The sequence below is a fragment of the Enhydra lutris genome, unplaced genomic scaffold (assembly GCF_002288905.1).
Source record: "Enhydra lutris kenyoni isolate GAN:26980312 unplaced genomic scaffold, ASM228890v2 scaffoldscaffold23, whole genome shotgun sequence".
Taxonomy (NCBI): Eukaryota; Metazoa; Chordata; class Mammalia; order Carnivora; family Mustelidae; genus Enhydra; species Enhydra lutris.
The window spans coordinates 28,809,076-28,820,394 of record NW_019154107.1 but is presented as its reverse complement, the minus strand read 5'-3'; the positions used below and the strand labels follow the sequence as shown (position 1 = coordinate 28,820,394).

General features: G+C 51.6%; 1 protein-coding gene across 2 annotated transcripts; it reads left to right on the top strand.

The window, feature by feature from the left end:
• Positions 1-375: 375 nt before the first annotated feature.
• LOC111150531 (G-patch domain and KOW motifs) lies at positions 376-8,811 on the top strand. 2 transcript variants are annotated; one of them, XM_022508025.1, is made up of 11 exons: positions 376-548; positions 1,545-1,699; positions 1,799-1,923; positions 3,767-3,876; positions 4,677-4,890; positions 5,552-5,684; positions 6,388-6,493; positions 6,694-6,817; positions 6,907-6,976; positions 7,510-7,595; positions 7,688-8,811. In XM_022508025.1, exons 1-11 carry the CDS (start codon positions 382-384, stop codon positions 7,820-7,822), a joined length of 1,425 nt encoding a protein of 474 aa, XP_022363733.1. In that variant the 5' UTR covers positions 376-381; the 3' UTR covers positions 7,823-8,811. The 2 variants fall into 2 exon arrangements, with proteins under 2 accessions (XP_022363733.1, XP_022363731.1); XM_022508023.1 differs by having other exon boundaries at positions 6,364-6,493.
• Positions 8,812-11,319: the final 2,508 nt, after the last annotated feature.

Sequence of the window (11,319 nt, the reverse complement as noted above, 5' to 3'; positions counted from 1 at the left end):
CATTCACAGATTTTTTTTTCTTAATGATGTATTTTATCTACATTTCCCCATACCACCAGGGCATAGTAACATGCACACTGTAGGTAATTAATAAATACTTGTTGATCTCCTATAGGAAGGAATACCTGGCAAGAATGAATCTACTTCTGCCCCACCTACCTCACCCAAGAACTACATTTCCCTTTATGCTTGGCGCGACGCGCTCCTATGAAGTAAAAAGGGCGACAATTACTTTCTAAGGCCCCTTTTTCAACTTCGCGGCTGATACCGCAGTGTTATGTGGGAAAGGTAGTTCTAGCGCTCGTCCTCTGGCCCTAGTCAAACTGAGCGCAAACTAAACTTTCCAGCAAGCAGCGCACTAGCCTGGGAAAGGGGGGCAAGATGGCGGATGCCGAAGAGGACGCTTTGCGGCCGTCGGGATCCTCCGCTGCCCCAATTTCATTCAGTTTCAGTCGCACATCTGCCCGGAGACGGCTGGCGGACGACGCGGGTGCGGCTCCAGAAGAGAAGGATTTCTTAAAGACCGTGGAAGGGAGGGAGCTGCAAAGGTGAAGCGTCGGGTCTTTCATCCCTTGGAGTTCGGTTCGGTGGGTGCAAGCGGGAGGGTGGAATGTAAGTTGATTGTGTTGGTGACAGTGGTCTGGAACGCCTGAAGCACAGCTTGGGGAAAGTTCGTGGAGGCGAGAAGGAGGCAGTATGGAACAGGAGAGGTGGGGGAATTGGGCCCGAGAGCCGTGGCGTTTGAGAAAAGAGGATGTATTCCTGAGAGGGGGTGTTTTAGGACTTGAGGACCCTGAGGTGTGTGCGTTCTGAGAGAAGGAAAAGACTGAAGAACGAAAGGATCCCTAGTGTCCCAGCCGAAGCGGTGAAGCTTCTCTAGTATGGGGAACGGGGTGGAATGGGCAGATTCAGGTTGGGAGAGGCCATCATCTGCTTAATTCAGAAAAGAGAGTCAGGGGCGCCTGGGTGGCTCAGTGGGTTAAGCCTCTGCCTTCAGCTCAGGTCATGATCTCAGGGTCCTGGGATCGAGCCCCACATCGGGCTGTATGCTCAAAGGGGAGCCTGCTTCCCCCCACCCCCCACCCCCGCCTGCCTCTCTTCGTACTTGTGATCTCTCTCTGTCAGATAAATAAATAAAATCTTTAAAAAAAAAAAAGAAAGAAAAGAGAGTCAGAGGGAGAGGCTTCCAGAAGAAAATCAGCCATCTAGGAGATTGACGTGGACCCTGGATCTGGGGAGAGTCTGGGCTGAAGACGGTGATTTGTAAGGCATCATGAAGGTCACGGAAGTGAATCTTGGGATGAGCAGAGGAGGGTCCAGGACTGAAAGCTAATTCCTCAAAGGCACTGACATTTAAGAGTTGGGGGTGAGGGAGAGAATCCCAAGAAAGCACCGTTAGAGGCCTTACAGGAGAGCAGAGGGTGTGGTCCATCTGGGGTGGGGGGTGAGTTTGGCTCTTTTGTTTTCTCTGGAGGGAGGAGTGTGGCTCAGAACCCACTGAACCATGCTACTCTCCCAACTTGACGACTCTGTGTCCACATCAGTGTGAAGCCCTCAGAAACTCCCAAGGAACTCGTCATCCCTTTGATCCAGAATGGCCGTCGCAGGCAGCCACCGACCCATGCTCCTGGGCCATCCACAAATACTGAGGCCTTGGTGGATGGGGTGCTGTCCCAGGCTGTGAAGGAGCTCATTGAGGGTGAGTGATCCTCTCTTCACTTTGCCCCAGTGAAGGAAGAGGGGGAGGAAAATGGAAGGATAGAGTGGGACCTCATTGCACCCTCCCATTCTTCCTTAGACTCCAAGAAGTCCCTGGAGGAGAGAGAGAATTCGGGTGTCGACCCCACGCTTGCTATCCCCATGATCCAGAAAGGATGCATCCCTAACGGGGAAAGGGCAGACAGCGAGCCCCGGGCTGAGACAGTGAGCTGGCCCCTAACTCCTTCCTATCCCAGCCTCTCTTTGCCCTGTCTGCCAGGCTTGCCTCTCTGCACATAGCAGGGAAAGTCTGCGTGTGTACTAGAGGCCTGCTGCCTATCCCTTTCTTTTTCTGCCCTTTTTGGGAAGCATTAACAAATGAATCCAGATGCTGAGATGTGGAAAACACTTGCATTCTGGGATTATCTAAGCAAGATGAGGAGCTAAGGGAACAGGAAATGCAAAGATCCTGAGGGTAGACTCAGCGTGGCATGTTTAACAACACCAAGGAGACCAGTGTAACTAGAGAGAAATGAATGAAGAGGAGGAGGAGACGAAGTCAGACGTGGCAGGGGCTAAACTAAGCAGGGCCTTGTGGACCATGGTGAGGACTTTGGCTTTTACCCTGAATGAAATGAGAGCCATGAGAGGCTTCTGAGCAGAGCGGGATCAGAACTTAAGATTTGACAGGATCTCTCTGGCTACTATGAGCAGAATAGAGTGGTAAGCAAAGGCAGAAGCAAGGAGAACAGTAGCACAGGCTGGAAAGGATGGCCTCTCAGACCAGAGTGGTAGGAGTGAGGCCTGGAAGGACAGGTCAGCTTTAGTGAGTGAGGGAGGTGCAGGGTGGGTACTAATGGCAGCAGCAGCCTGAGCAGTGGCACAGTGGCAGTGGGTCAGTGTGGTGTGGGTCCATCAGTGAAGCAACCTGCAGCGTGTGTAGAATGAGTATAAAGAATTGAGGGGGGATAAAAAGGAGTTGAGGGAGTGAGGATGGGATGTGTAGATAACAGGGTACTTCCCTGGGTTGTGTCTAAAGAAGCAACCAGGTCTGTCTGTCATACCCATGGACCCTCCTTTTCACCACTTTATTCACAGTTTTTAGCAATGCTTCTTTGGGGCCTAGTTCTCCCATAGCCCTAGATCACCTCTTTCAACTGAACTGTTCTCATTGGCCTTCAGCTGTCTTCTGGTTTCTTTCATCTTTTTTTTTTAATTTTTGTTTTAAAGATTTTATTTATTTATTTGACAGAGATCACAAGTAGGCGGAGAGGCAGGCAGAGAGAGAGGAGGAAGCAGGCTCCCCGCCGAGCAGAGAGCCCAGTGTGGTGGGGCTCGATCCCTGGACCCCGGGATCATGACCTGAGCCGAAGGCAGAGGCTTTAACCCACTGAGCCACCCTGGTGCCCTGATTTCTTTCATCTTAAAAAAAGACCTTCACTTCACTTTCCATCCTGTTCCCGCTTTGGCCTCATTTCTCTCATTTCCTCTCCTTCCCCAGCCTGCAGCATCTCAGTGGATCACAGTTCCATCCACCCTTCCTCTCACTCAGCCTAAAAACCTTCGAGTCACTCTTGACTCTCTTCTTTGTTTCATACACCATATGCAGTCTTTCAGCAAAATCCTGTCATCTCCCTTTGCAGAATACATCCAGAATCTAACCACTTCTCACCAGCACCTACCTACCACTCTGGTCTGAGCCACCAGCATCTCTCATCTGGACTGTTGTAGTAACTTCCTCACGGACCCCCTTTTGGTGGCCCCCCTCCTACAGCTCCAGCCCAGACGTCCTGATCAGTCCCTCACCGCCCCTCTCTACCTCCACATCTCTTTTTCAGTCAGGTTGACTTTCATGATGCTCTTCCCACATACCAGGCTTGCCCTGCCTCAGGGCCTTTGGTCTTACTGTTTTCTCTGCTTGGACTCCTGGTAAAGAAGTACCTGGTAAAGAAGCTGGTAAACTCCTGGTAAAGAAGCCCCGAGGATCACCCATTGGGTGTTAGTAAGCATGCTTCCAAGGGCCCACCATGGGCCCAGCCTGACCATCCTTTCTCTGCTGAACCTGTAGGTGCCGGAGGAAGCTGATTACGAGGCAGTCCCCGTAGAGGCCTATGGGCTGGCCATGTTACGAGGCATGGGCTGGAAACCTGGCGAGGGCATTGGCCGCACCTTCAATCAGTGAGTTCTAGGGTAGGGGCATGGGGCAGCAGACAGGGCAGTGAACGAGACCCCCATGGGTCACCGCCCATCCAGAACCATCCAGGTACGAAGAGGGCATATTACCACCCTAAGTAATTCAGTAAGCCTTTCCACTACTGTTTCAGTCTCCTGTTTGCCCTTTGAAACTCTGTAACGGGATCCCATTTATGTGTCGGTTACCTTCCTGAGTATCCGCTTCCTCATCTGCAACATGGGAGTAGTGACAATACTGACTTCCCAGGTCTGTTGCAGGATTATGTGAAATTATCCACATAAAGTACTTACAGCAGGGCCTGGCTCCAGATAAACATAGACAAGACGTTTGCTGTTACCACACAGATTTAGGAGCCCTTCTTCTCAGTTCTTAACTCCAAAGAATTCTGAAAATCACACATTTTTTCCATAAACCACTTAGCCAAAGATGACCTGAATTGGTGCAGAGCACATTACAGTTGATTTCTCCTGCTTGGTATGAATATTTGTATGACTTCCCCTGTAGAAATATTATTACGATATTTGAATTCAGGGCTCTGCCCCAGATCCCACTATAGATAATATGTAGTAGATGGTATACCCCGTGTGGTATTAGGTTGAACCAAATGAAATTGCTATCTCTACAGATCAAAAACAGCCCTAATGTGGGATCGGGAAGGATATTCTTGAACATGTTGACAGTTGGGATTTGGGTGGCATTGGGTGGGGGGACACGGAAGACTTGCGTCTCTCCCTCACCTCCTGTGCCCCCAGGCCAACAAGCTTACACACTGTGTTCCCTGCAGAGTGGTGAAGCCCCGTGTCAACTCACTGAGGCCGAAGGGGTTAGGGCTGGGCGCCAGCCTGAATGAGGTCCAGGCCCTGGTCTTCACTGGCACCCACCACCTACCAAAGCCAGATGAGAAGCAAGAGAAAGATAAGGAAGACCAGCCTCAAGGACTGGTGCCTGGAGGGGCTGTGGTGGTTCTCTCTGGCCCTCACCGAGGCCTCTATGGGAAGGTAAGGAACCAGGCTCTGCCTAGAGCCCAAACCAGGCCGCAGAGAAGATTGATGGGAAGGGTCAGAGGGAGAAAGAATTGGGTTTAGGATGGAAAGGCTGGGTGGGGTCCTTGTCTCTGAGTCCTGCCTGGCTTGCTGCCTCATTTGGTTAACTAAGAACCACTTGCTGGGCCTTTCTCGGCCTCGATTTCCAACTGAAAGAGGGAATGACATATGCCACATGTTCCTGAGGCTTAAACTCTTTAAAGTTTATCGTAAGCACACAGTCTGGTGGGGGAGACACATGGACCAGGCCCAGTTCCAGACCTTGGGCCAGTCTGGTGGGGGAGACACAGGGGTCAGGCCTATTGGAGGTAAGACTAAACAGCTTGGTCCTAAGAATGTGGGTTTAGGGACACCTGGGTGGCTCAGAGGGTTAAGCCTCTGCCTTTGGCTCAGGTCATAGTCTCAGGGTCCTGGGATCTAGTGCTGCATCGGGCTCTCTGCTCGGCGGGGAGCCTGTTTCCCCCTCTCTCTCTGTCTGCCTCTCTGCCTACTTGTGATCTCTCTCTCTCTCTCTCTCTCTCTATCAAATAAATAAATAAATAATCTTTAAAAAAATAAAAGGAATGTGGGTTTAGTCCTTTCAACCCCTGCCTAACTTTTCCCCCCAACACTTCAGGTAGAAGGCCTTGATCCTGACAATGTCCGGGCCATGGTTCGCCTGGCCGTGGGGAACCGCATGGTGACTGTTAGTGAGTACTACCTGCGGCCTGTCTCCCAGCAGGAGTTTGAGAAGAACTCCTTGGATCTCAGTGAGTAAGCCTCTTACCTTGCTGGGAGAGTTGGAGAAGCATTCCAGGGGGCGGTAGGGCCTATCTCTGGGGGCAAGGCTTGGGCGGGGGGCAGGTGTCAGATCCACAGAGGGGAAGGGCAGTGGTCTGCCTGGCAGGTGTGATTTCTGGTCAGAAGTCAGGAGGTGAGAATGAAGATAAGTGATTTGAAGAAAAATTGATGCTGGCGCTTTAGCCTCTTTCTGAGAAAGAAAAAACAGGTTTGGAAACCTATGCCTGTCCTCAGGAGGTCTCTCTGTTCAAGGTGATGAGCCCCTCTTCTTCTAGGTCATGAGAGCAGCAGGGACTAGGCCATGACCAAGGAGGAAGGCATTCTAGGCATGGCAGCAGGATGGGAGCAGTTTGGCAGATGGGAGACTGGTGCTGTCAGAGCTCTCGGATTTCCTTAGCCCACACTAGGGAATGGTGCCTTAGATCAGCACTGTGAGCACATGCTGGAGTGGCTGAGGAAAGTGTCCTGAAGGAATCCCAGCAGTTGAGGGGAAGGGAAGAGCCTTCTAATGGCACCGACAAAGTTGTGATGGTGGGAGGGGACACTGAGGCAGCTGGGAGGTGGTGGGAGGCCAAGGTGTAGCCTCCCTGGTAAGAGAATGGCGCACTGAGGCTCCTTTGTGGTTCTCCTCCACATACCCTTGTACAGGCCAGATGAACAAAATTTCCCCAGGACAACAGAACGGAGCAGCCTCATCATCATGGAAGGCCCTCCAGGATCAGGAGCTCCCTGGCCGGCGGGAAGACTCAGAGAGGAAGCGGAAACACTTTCCCAACCGGTGGGACCCTGGGCATCTGGGATGGGGGGAGAAGGCAAGGCTGTGGAAAGGTCCTAGCAGCCAGAGAAGGCTTCCAGAGCCAGGCAGGCACATAGAAGAAACTAGAGACGGCACTACGGGTGGGTGTCATAGCTGCAAAGGTGGGGTGACCGGAACATGCCTGTGATCAGTTAAGCCTCGCATTGGCCCCTTTTTCACAGAGAAGGGGAGCCTGTAGCCAAGACTGAGAAGGTGGGTTCCCGGAGCCAGCACTGGTTGCACAGGGACCTGCGCGTGCGCTTTGTGGACAAGCAGCACAAGGGTGGCCAGTATTACAACACCAAGGTGGGAACCCTGCAACCTGGTGCCCCCTCCACCCCCAGGGACTAGGCTTTGTGAGTCTGACATTCTCACACCCCCGACCCTCTCCCCAGATGACGATTGAAGACGTCCTCAGCCCAGATACCTGTGTGTGTCGAACAGAGGAAGGCCGGATCCTGGAAGGTGAATGTGAGGGTGACCACTGGGTTGTTATCCTCCTGGAGGCCAAACGGGAAGCCTGTCTTCGACCCAGAGGCTGGCGTGGGCAAAGGCTGGGGGTTGGGCAGAACTCAGGTATTTTGCAAGGCCCAGAATCTTCTGACGGAACACGAGGTGCTTCTGAGATGGTGATTATCTGAGCCTCTCTCCCCCCACGGGCAAACACTGGCATGGAAATTAGCTGTTTTCTCCCTCTGGGGACCGGGCCTTGTGCGGATTTTACGGAACTCCCCATGCAGGGCAGGCCTCTGACATGCCCACAGTAAATGGGATCTGTTGTTGTCACCCATCATCTTCGTGCATAAGTGCTCCCTTTATTAAGTTATTTCTAGGACCTGCTCCTTAGGTGTCCTCACCTGTGAAATGGGGTGGTGGGACCCCACTTGTCAACAGGGTGCAGGGTGTCTCTGGAGAATACAGGAAAGGCCTTCTGACAGGACCCTGGGTGGGCTGGCCCTGGCTGAGGGCCTCACTCAGTCCCCTTTCCTCATCTGCAGGCGTGAAGGAAGGCATGCTGGAGACCCTCGTCCCCAAGGTCGAGGGCAACCGGGTGATGGTGGTGCTGGGACCGCAGGCTGGAAGGGTGAGTCCCAGACCTTGGGGGGGGTGGGGAGGATGCCAGGGCCGTCTCGATGTCTGGGTTGGCCTTGCTGACTCTACCCGCCACTGCTCCAGGTGGGCCGTCTGCTGGGCTGGGACAGAGAACGGAACCAGGCCCTGGTGCAGCTGCGGAGAGAGAATCAGCTGGTGGAGCTTCACTATGATGCTGTCTGCCAGTACACAGGCCCCGATGACTCAGACGAAGACTGACCTGCAGGCCCACCGCCGGGCTGCTGCCAGCTCTGTACAGTGTGCAAAGCCTGTCTTCGCAGAGGTGGGGAGGTCGTCATTCTGCCATCTGCTTGCACTGCAGCTCCAGGACAAGGACAGGGACAGGGCACGAGACAGATGGACCAGAAGGGAGGCTCGAAACTGGCCGAGACTTTTCCAGAAGTTAGCGTGTAATAAAAATCATTTCCCAAACTTAGCAGAATGATGAGATCGTAAATGTGTGCTGAGCTGAGTGGAAGCGGGAGCTGGGCTGACTGTGGTGGGAGCCATGCAGGGCTTCAGCCCCACCACCCTGCGGGGCTGACAGACAAGCCAAAGGATCTGCCTGCTCACGAGCTCATTCTCAGAACACTGAAGCTATGAAGTGTGTCCCTTGAGCAGATACTAAGGAGTCTGGAATGCTGCGTCTCTGCACAGCTTTCCAAGCGAGAATCCCAGCGGTGGCTCTGCTTTTACTCTTGGTCCAGATCAGATGTCCAGAGGCTATCTTGAGCCGGTGACGAGAGAGTCCAGAGGAAAGGGAGGCTTCTACCCACAAATAGGATGTGTTTGCTCTACCTCCCAGAGCAGCCAGTTAACTTTGGGGCCCCCATTTTAGTCCCCAGACTTTGGCTTGATGGTAAAAAATTTTGTGTGTCCTGGGTTAAACTTGTCTGATTCCTCCAGGCAACTGGACTCTGAGAAAAGTTATTGTCAGACAGTCCTTAAACTTTTTCCTGTTTAACAGGCTGAGATAGAAAAGCAGCAAGGGAAGCCAGAACTTTAGGTACAATTGCTTCTAAATCACCCCTGATCGCTAAGTTGTTGATGTAATAAATGGCATTGGAGTTAGAGCTACGTCACTGGTATAAACTCATGACAGGTCAGAACATGGCACAGCACTGGACAATTTTTTTTAAATAATTGAATTATCACATTAAAGTTCTTACAACTCTTTTTTTCCTGATTAAATCTTTTAAAAAATTTTTTTAATTGTTGAAGTATAATTGACGTCCAATGTGATCTCAGTTTCAGGTGTACAGTGTAGTGGTTTGACAATTCTACACACAACGCCGTGCCCAGCACGCAGAGTGTCCTCACCAGACATTATAACAACATTACCGACTCTTCTATGGTATACCTTTCATCTCCCTAACTTATCTGTTTGTTTACTTACTTATTTATTTTTTGGTAACTGGGAGTTTGTACCTCTTAATCCCCTTCACATATTTTGCCCATCTGCCCTTCTCTTGGGCAGCCGTCCCCCAGAGCATGACAATAAAAGCTAAGCTGCTGTTCCTGCCAAGCAGAGGCGGACTGCGGCTTTGAGCCAGAATCGAGCAAGTACAAAAAAGCAGTGAGTTGGCCAAATCAGCAGCCATATGCCGAGTAAGGAAATGGATGACCAGAAAACCTTCCAGTCTCATACCCCCGCAGCGTGAAGTACACTTGCAAAGATGAACTTTACGGACTGACTGATGTGCCATCCCTAATTAATTCCAGAACTCATCTGTTTTCAAGATTGGGAGCAGAGGACAAACCCCTAACCCCCAGTTGCTCCAGTTCCTGAGTCATAATGGTGATTGTCTACACTGCCCCCGGAATTCCTGGCTGGGTTATGTTTTTCATGTTGTGGGGAAGAGTCATGCCTTCTCAAGGTTCCCAATCTGACATGTCCGGTAGTCCTGTTGTATGTTCTACGCTCTGTCATGAAGGCCTCCTCTCTCCTCCAAATCAAAATAAATTCATCTTGGTAACACCCTTGGGAAGAGCTGAAAGACTCAACTGAGCAGGCTCAGGAGAAAACAGCAAGACACTTTCTCTGTTTTCTCCCGAGCCTGTCTTCAAAAGACTTCGCAGGAAAGGCAGATGCTTTCTCACCCACATCTTGTTCATCCCCCACATGACGCTGAGGAGGCCAGTCTGAACAAATTTTACGGTCATGGTCCCTGGCTTGTGCGTGGCCTGAGGAGAATTCACAGACTCACAGCTGTTGTTGCAGCAACTGTGGCCAAAGGGGCAACCTTGGCAGCCGAAGAGCACTAGGCAGAGAGCTGAGAGAGAACTGCGCAGCCTTGTTGTCTCTCCTTGTGCCCAATGGACAAGGACAGATGGGGAAAGTCTCCTGATCCTGTGCACACTTCTTGAGATACAAGGAGCCTGTCTTAGAACTGAGGGATCAGGAGGGATCCACTCAGGAGAAGCACACAAAATCACGATGGTCTGTTGGGGGGCCAGATGTTCTGCTAGGGCTGCGTGTTCTGGACACGGGCGTATTTAAGAACTTCAGGCCCCGCATTTGAAGACAGGCTCGAGAGAAAAGTCAACTCCACGAAACTAAAATCTGATGAAGGATCTGTTTTAAGTGTCATGGCACCTGGAGGAGAGGAAGGTACTGTCCGAAACTGCCAGCTTACGCCACACTGCAGGGCAGAGATGGACCAGCGCAGACAGGACCAGTGGCGGCAGACGCAAGAAGCAGCCTCTTTGCCTTTCAGAGAGGAGCGGATTATTGGGGCGATTAGGACTGTTGCCCAGGGCTGAGCTTGGTGGCAGAGAACAGGCAGTTAGATCCTCTTCTGACATTCCTTCCTCAGCCAGCGGCTCCTCCCCGCCACTCCCCACGTTGGGCCCTCTTAAGCTCCATGTTTTAGTACCATGCAGGAGGGTGAAGGATCCAACAACTTGGAAAGCTGCATGAGGGGCAGTCAGTCCTCACCCAGTGCCCCTATTTCCCCAATCCATTCAACAGGCGTCTCTTAAGCTTTCGCTGTGTTCCAGGTACCATTCTGCATGCTCGGGACGCAGTAGAGCGTAAATCATTCAACAGACGAGTCCCTACCGTATGCCAGACATGATTCTAAGTACTGGGGATAAAGCCATTAACGAAACAGACAAAGGTCATTGCCCCTGTGGGCCTGATATTCCAGTGGGGCAGAGAGACAAGCAGTTAAGTATAAGAAGTAACTTATTTAGTAAGCTAGAAGGTGAGAAGAGCCATGGCGGAGAAAGGAAGAGCAGCAGGGTCAAACGGATTTGGAGTGGGCGGATGGCACCATTTTTTTTTTAAAGATTTTATTTATTTGAGAGGGAGAGTGCAAACGGGGAGGGGCAAAGGGTGAGGGAGACACAGGCTCCCCACTGAGCAGGCTCAATCCCAGGACCCTGAGTTCACGACCCAGGCTGAAGGCAGAGTCTTAACCGACTGAGCCACTCAGGTGCCCCGAGCCTATTCCCTTTTTAAAAGTGCTTGAAGGGCGCCTGTGTGGCTCAGTGGGTTAAGCCTCTGCCTTTGGCTCAGGTCATGATCTCAGGGTCCTGGGATCGAGTCCTGCTTTGGGCTCTCTGCTTAGCAGGGAGCCTGTCTCTTTCTCTCTCTCTCTCTCTCTCTGCCTGCCTCTCTGCCTACTTGTGATCTCTGTCTGTCAAATAAATAAAATCTTTTAAAAAATAAAAATAAAAAAATGAAAAGTGCTTGAAGAATATGTCTTCATAGT